The 17,740-nt window shown below is 42.9% G+C and overlaps 1 protein-coding gene across 1 annotated transcript in view; it reads right to left on the bottom strand.

The window, feature by feature from the left end:
• Positions 1 to 17,740, bottom strand: part of LOC118386685 (connector enhancer of kinase suppressor of ras 3-like) — a 38,701-nt gene that overhangs the window by 12,087 nt on the left and 8,874 nt on the right. The window contains exons 2-3 of the mRNA XM_035774414.2: positions 9,836 to 9,999; positions 5,583 to 5,785 (exon numbers count right to left, since the gene is read on the bottom strand). Of these exons, the coding sequence (XP_035630307.1) occupies positions 5,583 to 5,785; positions 9,836 to 9,999 (367 nt within the window). The remainder of the gene's footprint in view (positions 1 to 5,582; positions 5,786 to 9,835; positions 10,000 to 17,740) is intronic.

Here is a 17,740-nt window from a genome sequence, read left to right on the forward strand (position 1 = left end):
CATGACCGCAGTCAAATTCCACGTGACCATTTAGTCATGGTAATTAGTCTTCTCCAAGCTCTGATGCTATATTGCTATGTTGTATTTACTTTGCCACCATGGCCTTTTTTTTTTTTGCCTTTACCTCCTTTATCTCACCTCATTTGCTCACATTGTATATTGACTTATTTTAATACTGTATTATTGACTGTTTGTTTGTTTTACTCCATGTGTTGTTGTATGTGTCGAACTGATTTGCTTTATCTTGGCCAGGTCGCAATTGTAAATGAGAACTTGTTCTCAACTTGCCTACCTGGTTAAATAAAGGTGAAATATATATTTTTTTCAAATGCTGCCGATGGTCATTAGTGGCCTAGCAAATTTGCTAACTGCCTGGTACTCAGCACTCTATTGTCCATCTAATCACTCTGACATCAATGCATTTGTTTTCAATCAATCCATCAGCTTTCTATAGGCTCGGCCTACTATATTTATTTATCAACTTTCCCAATTGCTTTGCTTTACAACAGGAGTATAGTCTACCTGACATGAAAATTAACCATGGGAAAAGCTTCCTCCATTCGCTATATACAGTGGGGCAAAAAAGTATTCAGTCAACCACCAAGTTCTCCCACTTAAAAAGATGAGAGAGGCCTGTAATTGTCATCATAGGTACACTTAAACTATGACAGACAAAATGAGAATTTTAAAAAATCCAGAAATTCACATTGTAGGATTTGTAATGAAATGATTTGCAAATTATGGTGGAAAATAAGTATTTGGTCACCTACAAACAAGCAAGATTTCTGGCTCTCACAGACCTGTAACTTCTTCTTTAAGAGGCTCCTCTGTCCTCCACTCGTTACCTGTATTAATGGCACCTGTTTGAACTTGTTATCAGTATAAAAGACACCTGTCCACAACCTCAAACAGTCACACTCCAAACTCCACTATGGCCAAGACCAAAGAGCTGTCAAAGGACACCAGAAACAAAATTGTAGACCTGCACCAGGCTGGGAAGACTGAATCTGCAATAGGTAAGCAGCTTGGTTTGAAGAAATCAACTGTGGGAGCAATTATTAGGAAATGGAAGACATACAAGACCACTGATAATCTCCCTAGATCTGGGGCTCCACGCAAGATCTCACCCCGTGGGTTCAAAATTATCACAAGAACGGTGAGCAAAAATCCCAGAACCACACGGGGGGACCTAGTGAATGACCTGCAAAGAGCTGGGACCAATGTAACAAAGCGTACCATCAGTAACACACTATGCCACCAGGGACTCAAATCCTGCAGTGCCAGACGTGTCCCCCTGCTTAAGCCAGTATATGTCCAGGCCCGTCTGAAGTTTGCTAGAGAGCATTTGGATGATCCAGAAGAAGATTGGGAGAATGTCATATGTTCAGATGAAACCAAAATAGAACTTTTTGGTAAAAACTCAACTCGTCGTGTTTGGAGGACAAAGAATGCTGAGTTGCATCCAAATAACACCATACCTACTGTGAAGCATAGGGGTGGAAACATCATGCTTTGGGGCTGTTTTTCTGCAAAGGGATCAGGACAACTGATCCGTGTAAAGGAAAGAATGAATGGGGCCATGTATCGTGAGATTTTGAGTGAAAACCTCCTTCCATCAGCAAGGGCATTGAAGATGAAACGTGGCTGGGTCTTTCAGCATGACAATGATCCCAAACACACTGCCCGGGCAACAAAGGAGTGGCTTCGTAAGAAGCATTTCAAGGTCCTGGAGTGGCCTAGCCAGTCTCCAGATCTCAACCCCATAGAAAATCTTTAGAGGGAGTTGAAAGTCCGTGTTGCCCAGCAACAGCCCCAAAACATCACTGCTCTAGAGGAGATATGCATGGAGGAATGGGCCAAAATACCAGCAACAGTGTGTGAAAACCTTGTGAAGACTTACAGAAAATGTTTGACCTCGGTCATTGCCAACAAAGGGTATATAACAAAGTATTGAGATAAACTTTTTAAATTCATGAAAAATCCTACAATGTGATTTTCTGTATTTTTTTTTCTCATTTTGTCTGTCATGAAAATGGATGGATGAAAATTACAGGCCTCTCATCTTTTTAAGTGGGAGAACTTGCACAATTGGTGGCTACACTAAATACTTTTTTGCCCCACTGTAAGTGCATCAACGACATGTATTTTTCCCCCTGCCCCTGTTTCGAGACAGGTGCATGATAATGGTCCATTCTAAATCAAAACTAATTGCACACATACATTTATATTATTTAGTATTTGTAAAGGCAAAATTAAATTAAGAATAGTCTGATGGGTGACAATATTAGCCTATCACTTGTGAATTATGTATTATCACTAGTGAATGATGCCCAGCGTGTGCAGTAAATCAACAACAACAAAATTAAGCACATTAATCCGCTTTACAACCGGTGTAGAGCCTAAGAGACAATTTATGCTTTTTCTTCTCCCCCCAATTGGTAGTAGTTACAGTCTTGTCTCGTCGCTGCATCTCCCGTACGGACTCGGGAGAGGCGAAGGTCGAGAGCCATGCGTCCTCCGAAACGTAACCCAACCTAGCCGCACTGCTTCTTGAAACAATGCACATCCAACCCGGAAGCCAGCCGCACCAATGTGTCGGAGGAGACACCGTACACCTGGCGACCTGGTCAGCGTGCACTGTGCCCGGCTCGACACAGGAGTGGCTAGTGCGCGATGAGACAAGGACATCCCTGCCGGCCAAACCCTCCCTAACCCGGATGACGCTGGGCCAATTGTGCGCTGCCCCATGGGCCTCCTGGTCGCGACCGGCTACGACAGAGCCTGGGCTCGAACCCAGAATCTCTGGTGCCACAGCTAGCCTTAAACCACTGCGCCACCCGGGAGGCCTGAAAATGTATGCTTGATCCTAAAATGCTGTCAGATTTTCACCATAAAAATGCATCTTTAAAATAAAGCATTACATGGAAAATCGTATTTGTGGTCACTTTTGCTGCGCTTAAAATGTGAAGAAATAGTCAAATAGTTTATCAATCTTTTAAGCTAAACGTTCTGATCTGTTGCATCAGCCTCACTGCTTTAAAACATTTTAATGTGAGTGGTTGTATTAATTTGGGATCTATCCCATCCTACAACTGTCCCAGACTATGTTTGAAATATTTATTTCTTGCACAGAAGGACAAGTTGACCTCTGGGGGATAGTAGATTGACATAGGCTAGTGCGCTTGCTGTTCATAAGGCCTACTCATCTTGTTGACTGACAGAAAGTAGGCTAGATGTTGACAGTTCATCTAACATCTTCAAAATGCACCTCGGAATTTGCATCCCCAAAGTGTCTGTCTTCACTTGTAGCCTACTTCTTAGCTGAGATGCCTGTGAGAATGACCCAATCACATGAAGAGCAGTTTGATATCTGAGAGAGCTATATGAGTGAGAGGTGCTTCGAGGCACGGCAGCCGGAAGAAGGGAATTATAATTATTATATTTAGCCCACGCGCACAACGGCCATTTTAGCCGCAAAAGGCATGAATTTCTTTATGGGGCATTACGGTCAGACAAGGGGGATGCCACCGGGAAATTCAGGAAATTCAAGGCCTGGTAAGAATATGATCAAGTGCTTGTCAAATTGTGAATGAGACACTGATGATATTTGCAGCCTGCAAAAGAAACAAAGCAGACCTAATGCCTTTCGTGTGACTTTTTTTCAAATCATAATTAGAGTCGCATCATTCAGCCTTGGAATGTTTTAAAAATCAAAATATATAGCCCAAAGTTTGTATCACAATTAAGTTGCATGAATAACTCAAAATTAAGCATATAGGAGGACCTGTTTCTTTGTTAGCCACTCAACACAGAATAGCCGCATCTGCGCACTTCCCTGGAAATCTTTTGGAGAAAATATCCTTTCTATTTTATTCAGCTTTGTTCAATTGTACTCTTCATAATGTAACATTTAAAAAAAAAATTATGACATGGAATTCTAAGCCAATTTTGTTTGCTAAATGAACTAGTGTAGCCCACAGCCATACGGCATAGCAATATCAGGGCCAAACATAAGGACAACTCAGAGTATGCTATTCTGTTCTTCTGAAATAGACTACATTTTCTTCATATCATGTTTTTTTTTTAGACCTATCTAAAATAAATCATGAATTTACTGTGAAGGTGTAGGCTATATTACATGGATTTATTGGACTTTTTAAAAAATGTTACGTTCCAAAACTCTTGCTTCAGTGGCTTGTAGGCTATGCGTGGAAGCCAGGAGATGCTAAACATGTTTATGTTCATTTACGGGCAATTACAGTGAGACCGGCAGTTATTTACTTGGCAGTTATTTGCCTAACAGTTATTTACTTGGCAGTTATTTGCTTGGCAGTTATTTGCTTGGCAGTTATTTGCTTGACAGTTATTTACTTGGCAGTTCTTTACTTGGCAGTTATTTGCTTGGCAGTTATTTGCTTGACAGTTATTTGCTTGACATTTATTTACTTGGCAGTTATTTACTTGGCAGTTATTTGCTTGACATTTATTTACTTGGCAGTTATTTGCTTGGCAGTTATTTGCTTGACAGTTATTTGCTTGACATTTATTTACTTGGCAGTTATTTACTTGGCAGTTATTTGCTTGGCAGTTATTTGCTTGACATTTATTTGCTTGGCAGTTATTTACTTGGCAGTTATTTACTTGGCAGTTATTTGCTTGACAGTTATTTGCTTGGCAGTTATTTGCTTGACATTTATTTGCTTGGCAGTTATTTGCTTGGCAGTTATTTACTTGGCAGTTATTTGCTTGACAGTTATTTGCTTGACGATCTCCGGCTGAAAACATTTCATGACAGCCAAAGCCCCAACCACAGTCAAACACCACACAGTAAACTTAAAACAAGTAACACAGGAATCCTCTCAATGCGTGTACAAACATAACAACCAGTCAGCCATACCAGAGAAAAGACAGGATGGTTAGAGACGTTCAAGTAAACAATGGAAATAGTATAGGAACACCCAACAGTAAGTGTTACAAACACGGCCAACAATACCAGGTGCAATTCTGGAAGTGGATATGACAATTCTGTATAGTGTATCTGTATATTCTGTATAATCATTCAGGAGTGTTGCTATGTGACAGGCGCATGAAAAAAAAAGCATTTAAACAACAATAACAACCCAGGTATGTGATTGATTTGCAATTATTGTTGTTGATCTGATGAGAAGTGCTTTTGCTCGTCATGTACGTGGGCTGCACTACACACCCTCACGTGTTTTGAGGGGTTACTGATCATAACTGCTGTGATCTGTCAATACGGATGTTTTATTTCGCAGCTGAGATCCTACGGAGTGTGTCTGAAGCTGATACAAGCACAGGAAATATACCTGATGTCGAACCCTGCATTACTTCACTCTGTTTTGACTAGCAGACAGTAAAAACCTTCCTCGAGTCAGGACTTTAACAAGATAACATGTATGTTAACATAGGCACTAATAGAGCCTAATAGAACGCCTTCCTTCCTGGTGAAATGCTAAGCGTGTCTGTGTGTGTGCGCACATGCATGTGTGTGTGTGTGTATGCTTACCTGTGTGTGTTTGCAAGCGTGTGTGTGCATGGATGTGTGTGTGTGTTGCGTCTACCTGTCCAGCCAGGCCAGCAGACTCTTGGCGGCTCCGATTAGCTCCACCACGGCAGTGAGGAAGTCGTTGGGGGGTTTGTGGGAGTTTTGCCTCTCGTACGACGGGTTCTTCCTGCGCTCAGACGCTGAGTTCTGGAGGTTGTTGGACGCCGCTCTCATACGACCCACCAGAGTCTTCAGGTCGTCTGTCTCCACCCCGTAGTTCTGAAAGAATGTTCTTAGTTTTAATGACGGGGATATGTGGTCGTATTGTTTACCCTAATTGAGTCGTTCTGGATAAGAGCATCTGCTAAGTGACTAAAATGTCCTGTAAAATGTGTGGAAATATTCTCATAACACAACAATCATAGATGAAAAATACACTCAGGTATTTTGATTCAGTTTACGCATAGTCGCATAACAAAACTGTCATTAGCATGATGATCATTTGTGCTGTTATCAATTCCGTTGAAAACCACACGGCTTGGGTTCAGCAAACATTGACCGTGTCCCAAATGGCACCCTATTCCATCTATAGTGCACTACTCTTGGCCAGAGTCTCATCCCAGCAAACCAGGTTGCGGCAAATGTTCTTACAACAACAAAAAACTGTCCATTCGTGTTGATGATTATAGAATGTTTGCATAAAACCTTCGCCTGGACGTTCCTAGAACACCTATAATCTGATTCCACAATGTTTCATTTAGGGTGCAAAAAACCTTCACCTGATGTTGCAGGAACGTTCCCAGAACACATTATGTCTGAATGTTTATTTACGTTGTGGGAACAGTCTGTGGGAACATTGTGGGGACATCACAAAAGATATGCTCCCAAAACACAAAACGGTCCAGTTGTGCGGATGATTTTACAATGTTTCATTATTTGAAGTAGTGCACTACAGACAGAATAGCGTGCATATTCCAAACTAATAAGTCCTCCTACATTCCTCAGGACCAGTCACCATGGCAGCCTGTGCATGGCCCATCATCTGACTACAACATATTCCCCACCACGTCTACCTCAATTACCTCAAATCACCAATGTGTTCTGTGAGAAAGTGTGTGTGTGTGTGTGAACAAGGAAAAGATTGAAAAAAAAAATAGAAAGAATGATGATCGCCGCTTCCACCGAAAATATACTTAAACGCTTACACTGTTTGATCTTCCAGGATGTTATGATGTCTAAACACAGCTCTAAGGATTTATAGCAGGCTAACACCTGAAGATCACTGGCCCTGTACCACAGCTGTGGTAGACAGAGCTAAAACAGCCTTATTTAAGTGCAAAGAATTATAGGATGGGAGAGACCAACAGCCAGTCATCAAGGTTTGATTGAGATCAAACGCTCCAATCTCTGTTAATCATTAACATGATCACTAAACACACACACACACACACACACACGCACGCACGCACGCACACACCACACACACACACACACACACACACACACACACACACACACACACACACACACACACACACACACACACACACACACACACACACACATAAGCCTCCAGCTAAACAGCTGTTCAGCGCGTTTGTTCCTATCCTGAAGCATAGAAGCAATGAAAACATCTGCAGCCAACGGAATTCCTGTTCCTGTCCAGGCACTGAAGAGGGGAAAAGGGAGAGGGAAGTAAGCTAGAAAGAGAGCGTGTGAGAGAGGGAGGAAAAGGAGAAAGTGTTCTGTCGACTCTGAGATGTACAGCGGTTCCGCTTGAATGGGACACAGTTGGAGAGGAGGGTCTGCGTCCCAAATGGCATTCTATTCCCAAGTGGACTACTTTTGACTCAGGCTCTGGTCAAAGGTATTGCTCTATGTAGCGAATAGGGTGCCATTTTGGATGCAGTGGAGAGGTGAGGCTGGGGGTGGAGCGAATTATCTGACACCACCGGACGGAAACCGCAGGAACAGTGGTGCAATGGCTTTTCCTGAAAGGGACGTGTGTGTGTGTGAGACAGGTGGGGGGGGTGAAGTCACATCTGTTTCCTGAGCACCAGGAGATTTCTCCCTGAGAAAATAAAGCTTTGCCCAGAGAGTCCCGTGTTGCATCCCAAATAGAACCTTATTCCCTTCATAGTGCACCACTTTTTTACCATGGCTCATAGGATGAGGGTCAAAAGTAATGTGCTATGTAGGGAATAGGGTGCCATTTGGGATGCAACCCACCAAGCAAGCCCTCTCTCTTACTTCTATATAATGTTCAGACAGTATCTATTCCATCTTACGTTGGACAGGTTCAAGATACCAGTTCATTTCCTCACCAAACCTCTCTTAAAAGATAACAAGATCCGGCACACTACCACCAAAGCATTTCACCCATTTTATGGATCACGGATGGACCATGAGGCCACAAAATGGGAAAAGAGAAAGATCTGACACTGCAGAATGCTGGGGGATTGATGGGACCAAACAAAAATGTACAGTAAGGTAAACTTATGGAACTGTAGGTTCATTGAACAACGGAGGGCTGAAATAGCAGAACCAAAACAAAACACTGGACTAGCACACTGTAGAGAGACACACACACACTTTCTTTGTGGCCATTGTTTGTGTTCATAATTGACAGTCACTCTTCTGTTCCGGCCCCAGTCAGTTGCCCTGTGCCAGTCGGTTACTCTCTGTCCTACTATTGAGTTAGTAAATTCTCACACTAGGAGGTATCAGGCCCCATTCTCTAGCCTGTGGGCCAGACCCTATTCACCCAGACTTCACAATGAAGTAAAGCACGGATTATACCGTACTCTCCTTTTTCAATTTCCCACAGAGAGGCACTGTATCGCACACTTCACACTGAACCTAGTTCAGAGAATGAAGCACTAGCATGCAGCACATGGTTTTCTAGCCTGGTAAGGGCAGATCTGTTTGTGTATAGCCAATAGGAGTTGAAAAGATGGCGCAAACAGATCTGGGGCGACCAGGCTAGCACACCGCTTTTCCATCCGGGCCTGAAAATCCAACCCAGCACAGTGTATAATTCTTACATCAGCACACTGAGAGAGATAGAGAGAGGAAGGGGGGGTGAATAAAGAAAGAGGGAATGGGGGTGGAGAGAGAGACAGAGACAGAGACAGAGAGAGAGACAGAGAGAGAGACAGAGACAGAGACAGAGACAGAGACAGAGACAGAGACAGAGAGAGGAGGAGAGAGACACTCTTTGTGGGCATTGTTTGTGTTCATAATCGACAGTCACCATCCCTCTTCTGTTCTGGAACCAGTCATTTGCCCTGGGAGGGTAGAGAAAAAGAGAGAGAAGGGGTTATGAGAGAGAGCGGGATAGAGAGAAAGCGTGTGTGCGTGGTGCAAAGAGAGAGAGACAGAGAGAATGATGGAGAAAGAGAGAGGGAGGGTGGAAAAATTGAGAGAAAAGAATGGAGAGGGAGAGAGAGAGAGAGAGAGAGAGAGAGAGAGAGAGAGAGAGAGAGAGAGAGAGAGAGAGAGAGAGAGAGAGAGAGAGAGAGTGAGTGAGAGGGATAGAGAGAGAGAGCGGGAGAGAGACAGGGAGGTGGGGCAGAGAGAGAAAGATATAGAGAAAGAAATATTAAGGGAGAGAGTGAGTGAGAGAGCGAGAGAGCGAGAGAGAGAGGCATCTGACCGGACATTCCTCCCTAATCCCTGTTTCCTGACCAATGCCAGCTTCTGTCATCTATGGGCCGCTTAGACTCGCTCAAGCTGAGATGACTCTTTGCTAGATGACTATCCCTCTGCCTGAGGGCACAACAAGGGGTTTGTTTGCTTTTGTTTACTGTTTATTCAAGACCCCTCGAAAACAAGATGATATTTCAAGATACCCCCCTAAAAATGTCAAGCAAGCCATTTGATACGAAGGCTGTGGCATAATCCACGAACCAACTCACTACTGATATCTTAACTATACTATCATATGCACCAGAAGCAACCCCTTGACCCAGTAGGACCACCTACTGCACAATCCCATCATGTCTTAGAAAAACGACCTCTCCACCAGAATCATTCAACATCGGAGTAGCATGAATGTTATCACAATTTGACCCTTTGTGTTAATGCCCACTTAACTTTTAGAGTGATTTATAGATTATTGCACTGCCATTTGGGACATGGCAATGAAAAATTGACGGGATCAAACCATGATCAAACTACGTGATGCACAGTTATTGGATGCTTGGATATGAAGCTTTGTTGATAGTTTGAGCATCTGCATAATCATACACAGAATACGCCTAGGGGACTATCCAAAGGGTGACTAAACGTTATCCACTGATTGGATATTGGACATTTTAGATCACTAACCAGAGCACAGAGCAGGTCGACAGCCTCCAGCACCAGTTCCTGGTGTCCGATCCTGGTCATCCCCAGCTCTAGGAGGTCCTGGTGGGAGATCTTCAACAGCTGCTCCCCGTCAATCTTCTCCCGCTCAAAGTACGGGACATACTGCTGTAGGCTGTCGTCCAGGCCTGGGAAAGAGAGACGGAGACGGATTGTGACAGAGATACCACACACGTGCCAAAGAAGGAAACATTGGTAGTGAGTCAATACAAGTCCATCAACTCAGGCATTTCTCAGGATAGCACTGTCTAGCAAGAACCCGAATGAAACTGATCTCTGACCACCGTTGATGACACATCTAGCCACCCAGAATTCCACACATTGCACATAGCAGCGGTTATGACCAGTGGCTATTCTATCACATAGTGTGCTCTCATCTGTTGTTCAGACCTTCTGGCCCAAACGGCATCAGCAACTGGTCCCCAAAATGGACATGTTTGTTGTAAATAGTCAACAAAAAAGCAACTGTCGCCATATGTCGCCATTGAATCCCATGGCTCATGTTGGCTTGGAATGCCGTGCTACATGACAGATGGCTCACTCTGACACTATGTCCCAAATGGCACCTTATTCCCTATGTAAGTGCCCTACTTTTGACCAGGGGTATATTATATTCATTACACTGATTCCATATAAGCAATCAGAACAAAACGGGGCAGGGCCTACATGAATTTGTCCAATAGAAACACTAGTTCAACTGTTTCGACTAATGATTACACCGCAGGGGCACAGAGCTCTGGTAAAAATGAGTGCACTATGTAGGGAATAGGGTGCCATTTGGGCCACATGCCCAGAGTTTACAGAGACCCCTCTTAACTAGCCATTAATGTGTTGCCTCCTGCCACCTTTGTGTTAGCACAAGCTAATGACTGTATGTCGTTACACTAAAATACTCTGGTTAATCTGTACACAATCAAAGTCATGTTTCTAAGTGTTTTGACCTTCTGTGGGGATAGAGGTTGTACATATTTGATTAAATGCACATTCTAAATGCTTGGACAATTTAATTATTCCCTGTGCCAAAGGGTGGAGATGTAGGTGGGCCAGGAGTATGAGACCTTGTTGACCACTTTCTAGTGTCAGGATTGAGGAAGAAGAAGAAAGCCCTTGGTGTATACTTAAAGAAATCAAAGGATGACAGTGAGAGAGGAAAGGAGTTCTAGGAGGGCAAAGGGAAAGCAAGATGTCAGGCCAGGGTTGGGTCCAATTCAGATTTTCGGGAATTTAATTCAATTCAAAACATGAATTTGAATTGGCCACACCCCACAGAAAGTAGAATTTGCCCCATAGAACCAACTTCTCTGGTTTTAAACGGCCTATGTGGCATCGACATGAGTCAGAAACATTCATTCTAGTGTCAAAATTGACTTCAAAGTTTAAGTAGGATAATTTTGGTAATCAGGTCAGTCTTGTCCAAAACAGGAGTTGTGTAAGTGAGTTCATCGCGATTTACTGGAGGGTTGGTTATGGATTATGATCATGCCTACTTGCCCAGTGCACACAAACACAAGAAAAAACAGCCAGAACGTCCAGACGGTGAAACAAACCTGCCCATTACCCAACGCCTCAGACTTGTTTGCATGTATCTTGAGTCCCCCACAACCTGATTTGTAACATGAAACACTGCCAGGCAGATGCACACTCTGGTAATAGATAGTGAGAAAGTTGCAAAATACAAAACATATAAACAGCGTGTAGCTTGTGCTTTATTTGCGGTAGTTTGACATATTGCAGATGAGGTTGTAGTCATGTTATTGTTCAAAGAAATCAGGGTTAGGGTTAGGGTTAATCCTGAGCGCGCACACAGACTTTCCCGACTCGATCGATCGTATGGAGTGCACAGGAAAAGGAATTGGTTTGCGGGTTGCACGGTAACTTTTTACCATTTCGGTTGTGATTCTGGAGACATGTGTTTCCAACCCTTTTTCCATAAAACATATTAACGCGCTAGAAATGATATAACAGCGACAAGGCACTGTAAAATGACGTTTGGCACACTAGAGGCTTTAGATAAATTCGCTCAGACGTGGTTTAAAGTAAACTGCATTCTAATGTTGACTTTTGTTACGTGAAAACCGTATCCAGCGAGGGTTTTTACGCATGCTCGGTTCTTGGGTCTCGAGTGCTACGCGAGTGGAAATTTGATGGGGGAAAAAGTCCACAATAAAACTGACATGAAATGTGGAGAATGATACATTTGCATCAGGTGGCCATCAAAGTAGGCTATTCATTTCTATGCCATTGTATATTACTGTAGCCTACCATTTAATACAATATTGTAATGAAACTGCAGGAAGCAGGTCTCGAACTCCCGACCTTCTTGCTCGAGGTCCGGCGCGCTATCGACTGTGCCGCAAAAGCATGCTCGTGCAGCAAGGTCGATTTCAGCGCTTATAAACCCAGGGTCGTTACAATATGTTGACATGACGATATCATGGGGGTCATTGCAAATCAATTTGTGGCATTTGTGTAGCCTACCTGTATTGCCTAACTTCAGTGTATTGCCAATTACAATGGAAGTTATCAAATGGGATCATGGTCACAGATCTATCGCAAATGTATTATTCTCCACATTTGATGTCAATTTCACTGTGGACTTTTCCCTGAAATTAGATATGAACCTATCAGGGGCTATAGGGGACTAGATCAGCAAACCATGTAAAAATTGCAACTAAAATCTGGGTTTATAATTGCAATTATAAACCCAGATTTTAGTCAGTAGCCTATGTCTATTGAAATAACAAATTAATCTCACAAATAGGCCATTTATAACTGTTTGTTGTCTTAACATCTGGCACATAATAACTTCACCATTGCCAGAAAACAGCCTAACAATACTTTTAAAAGTTTGTCCAAATGTTTTTTTAAAATTATTATTATTTACTTATTTTATTTTTTAGAGGGTTGAAAACAAGTTTGTCCAAGTGTTTCTTGTACAGAGATTTAGAGATCTGCTGTCCAACTTTCATCACTCAAACTCCTGTCGGGTTTATCTATAGTTATGCACATGTGCAAAAAACACTGATTTATTTACAATTATAAACTGGACTGGTTTGATCCCTGAATGCTGATTGGTTGAAAGCCATGGTATATCAGACTGTGTACATGGGTATGACACTTTTTTTTTTACTGTTCTAATTAAGTTGGTAAACAACCAGTTGCAATAAATGGAGAAAATGACATTTTCCCCCTCCAAAATATGTTTCCAAGACATTTGACCAAGGTCATTAATTCCATCAACTTGGGTGTACTGACCGTGTTGACTGTTGACTTTGGGTCTGTTTTGAAGAATGTTTGATTGATGTTTGGGTTTCTTGGTCTGAGGGTTCATATGGTTCCCATAAGGGTCGTGATTAAGAGATAACTAGCGTGTAGGATAACGTTTCAGATACCTGATGAGGGCAGTAATCTCTCTGAACAGCCAGAGACCACCAGCCATTGTCATGCTACACAGCCCATCACCTGCTATTGATAACACACAATGCTCTTACATTTGTCTGTTGTTACTGGTTAGAGCTAGGGGTATGTTATAGAGTTGAACTGTAGACATGTTAGCCTGTTGGTTGCACCCCAAATGGCACCCTATTCCCTTTAGAGTGATGAGAGCCCATCAAAAGGAATGCTCTATATAGTGTGCCATTTGGGATGCAGGCAACATGTCCTCAGTTCAACTCTATAACACACCCCTAGCTCTATCCAGTAACAACAGACATGTGTAAGAGCATTGTTTTGAGAGCTTTATTGACAGAATTTCAAGATTTCCCAAATGTCTCCAAGTTGAGACAGAACCTTCGGATAACTCTAATGAGAACTTGATGAGTGTCTCGGAATGTAATATCATTTTAATACAGTAGCACTGATATAAAGGAGTCTTCAACAGTAAACTCAACTGTGTATGATAAAGAAAATAGACCCATAGACAGCACTAGCAAGGAAAGCAAACATCACCCATACGGTCTCTACGAGTATTGACATTTGATCACCTGATTAGGGAGATTTCTGCAAAGAAAAAGTGGGTTACTGAGAACATCATTGAGGTCAGTATACCCCTGTAGAGGGCTCAGGGTGCAATCGCATTCCACAGAAATATCCAGTTAATCATTTTTCATCAAGATAAAAACAAAGCAAAACCCATGTAGCTTCATCCAGAACTTTGGTGATTTCCTCCTCAAGTGTGTCACTTTCCTTTGAAGGTAAAAACATCAATTCAAAAGGATGTATATACCATGATGTGTTGTGAGTTCAAATGTTTTAACCAAGTATGGCGTGGCTAATTGTGTGTTCATTAATAGAGTCGATGCACCGGTGCGTCACACGGTGACATCATTTTTGAAGATTGAATAGCTCCCTGCGTGTTTATGCAAGAGACTGCAGCTCAATCCCCCCTTTCTGCCAATATGAAGCGCCTATTCCGTAACATGGGGCTTGTGAAAGCTGCCTTTTTTTCTACACACGAGAGGATACAGACAAGAGCTCTACGACGCACACAAGCTTCAGCGGAGAACAAGCTGTGGCTCAGGTGGCCGAGGTCCCTGATGATATACTTGGCCTTCTTGTAGGTGTCCTGGAGGGCAGGCAGTGTGCACCCAAAGGGACATTCAGCTAAGGGTCAGTGGCGAAGGAGCTGTCATCTGGGCCAGAAACTTGGTGTCCACGACGTGGCTGGCTTTCTCTTAGTAATCCGCGATCGGTATAAGCCCTTGCCACATATGACTCGTATCCGACCAACTGAATTGCTTCTCCCCTTTGTCCCTATACTCGTGTTTTGCCATCTTGATTGATCTGCCTAGATCATGCTTGTCACGTCCTGTCCTTTATTTCCTTTGTTTTGTCTTTATTTAGTATGGTCAGGGCGTGAGTTGGGGTGGGCAGTCTATGTTTGGTTTCTGTTTCAGCCTAGTATGGTTCTCAATCAGAGGCAGGTGTTGTTAGTTGTCTCTGATTGAGAATCATACTTAGGTAGCCTGGGTTTCACTGTTGGTTTGTGGGTGTTTGTTTCCGCGTCAGTGTTTGTCGCCACACGGTACTGTTTCGGTTTCGTTTCTTCACGTTTCTTTTGTTATATTTGTATTCAGTGTTCGGTGCTTTCTTTGATTAAAGTTATGGACACTTACCACGCTGCATCTTGGTCCGATCCCCTACTCCTCTTCAGACGAAGAGGAAATCTGCCGTTACAATGCTTGTAATGTCTAACCATGTTATTGTCGCCGGTCACCTTGCCATGTTCATAAGCAGCATCTTTCTCCTTCAGCTTCCCTGCCATCAATCCACAGTTTTTTTTATTAGGTATCACATAATCTATGAATTTTTTTATCAATCCGGTGACTGCGCATTGATTGATTTTATCTTGAGAGGCGACCTGGAACGTATTCAAGTCCACGTGATCAAAACAGTCGTACAGACCTGAATACCGAAACTTCCCTATTGAGTCTTTGTTTTGTAGGCGGGAAGGAGCTAAATGGAATCATGGTCAGATTTGCCAAAAGGAGGACGAGAGATGGCTTTATACCTGTGTCGAAAAGACGTGTAGCAGTGGTCCACAGCGTAGAATCTCAGTGAATTGGAGAGTCAATGTGTTCGTAGTAATTCAGGAGCACTGTAGGTTTGGCAGATTGGACATTACACTGAACTGAAGTGAAAGCGGCCTCTGGCTTGTTCATCACAGCACACAAAAGGCATGCGTTGTGCTGGCTGGGGTGGACAGGGCATGAATGAGTGGAGTTTGGACCTGCATTCCAGAGGCAGAATGTTTACTTCACCCCTCACAATAGAACAGGGGTGGTGGTGGTCAGGAATCGAAAGCATTGAAACTATTCATAGACTCAACGGTGTCTCTGCCACTCCCATCCATCTCTCACACACACTGGCCATTCAGACAGGGAACGAAAGAGGAAACACAGGAACACACCTTATCTCAAACAAAGGATTTCCTTGACCAGACAAAACAATTGTGGTGAACTTAAACAAAATACTGTGTTGTTGTGTGTGTGCGTATTCTGGGAAAAAAAAAATCCAGAATTGGTACAATACTAGCCTATCCTGTGATCTCTGAATGTATGGAGTTTAGCACAACTGGTGGCAGTGCCGAGTCTTCACAGATCTCTCCAAACGTTGGGGACCAGCAAAGGGTTAATACATGGCTCTAGGTAGCAGGGTTAATTAATATAATTTTTGTTCCCATGGAAACATTTCTGACAGACATGAACTGGATGGAGACAATGAAGAGAAAGTTTCCAAGCCCCGCTAATCTGAAAAGTTATGAGACATAATAGTGAGTCATGATAGTGATAATAATATCAAATGAGTAACCGCCTCCTCTATCTATGTTCCCACGGGTGATAGTGTACGTCAGAGAAACTAGTGGTAACATGTAGGCTAAAACAGGATGTGCTGTTCTGGATGAGTCAGTTCTGGCCCCCAATAGTGTGTATTGTGTAGTGATAATGTTGTGGCCAACCATTAGTGTGTACTGTGTAGTGACAATGTTGTGGCCTACCATTAGGGTGTACTGTATAGTGATAATGTTGTGGCCAACCATTGGTGTGCACGGCATAGTGATAACGCATCGTATCAAGACCTGTAGGCTTTCGTAAGCGTCATTCCAATAACTCATTCAGAACACCTGCTAAATGCAGCTGCCTATCCTAGCCTGCCAATCTTCCTTGTTTCAATCAAAATACATTGACGAAGCGCTGGTGTTGTGCCATTAATCAGTTTAAACTACATGGCCGTATAGGTTCATTGTTCACAGAAATCAGTCATTGGGGGGCTGGTCCCACATAAATGCAACAAGCAAGTATGTGTACAGTACCAGTCAAAAGTTTGGACACACCTCCTCATTCAAGGGTGTTTCTTTATTTGTACTATTTTATACGTTATAGAATAATCAAATAACACATATGGAATCATGTGGTAACCAAAAAAGTGTAAAACAAATCCAAATATATTTTCGATTCTTCAAAGTAGCCCCCCTTTGCCTTGATGACAGCTTTACACACACTGGCATTCTCTCAACAAGCTTCGCCTGGAATTGTCACGCTCGTCGAAATAATTGGACCAAGGCACCGCGTGCATAGAGTTCCACATATTTTAATTAATAGAAACTCACCAAAGAAAAACAAATAAGCACAAAAGAAACGTGAAGTTACTGGTGTGCACACAGGCAACTATCTGTAGACAAGATCCCACAAAGGACAATGAGGAAATGGTTGCCTAAATATGATCCCCAATCAGAGACAACGATAAACAGCTGTCTCTGATTGGGAACCATACCAGGCCAACATAAACCATTAATCACCTAGATGACCCACCCTAGTCACTATCACGCCCCAACCAACAGAGAATAAACAGCTCTCTATGGTCAGAACGTGACAGGAATGCTTTTCCAACAGTCTTGAAGGAGTTCCCACATATGCTGAGCACTTGTTTTTCCTTCACTCTGTGGTCCAACTCATCCCAAACCATCTCAATTGGGTTGTGGTTGTGTGATTGTGGAGGCCAGTCACCTGATGCAGCACTTCATCACTCTCCTTCTTTGTCAAATAGCCCTTACACAGCCTGCAGGTGTGTTGGGTCATTGTCCTGTTGAAAAATAAATTATAGTCCCACTAAGCGCAAACCAGATGGGATGGCGTATCACTGCAGAATGCTGTGATAGCCATGCTAGGTAAGTGTGCCCTGAATTATAAATAAACCACTGACAGTGTCATCAGAAAAGCATTGCTAGTGTTTCTTGGCCCAAGCAAGTCTCTTCTTCTTATTGGTGTCCTTTACTGGTGGTTTCTTTGCAGCAATTCGACCATGAAGGCCTGATTCACGCAGTCTCCTCTGTTGATGTTGAGATGTGTCTGTTACTTGAACTCTGTGAAG

This window comes from Oncorhynchus keta, chromosome 8, assembly GCF_023373465.1.
Source record: "Oncorhynchus keta strain PuntledgeMale-10-30-2019 chromosome 8, Oket_V2, whole genome shotgun sequence".
In the NCBI taxonomy this organism is placed as follows: Eukaryota; Metazoa; Chordata; class Actinopteri; order Salmoniformes; family Salmonidae; genus Oncorhynchus; species Oncorhynchus keta.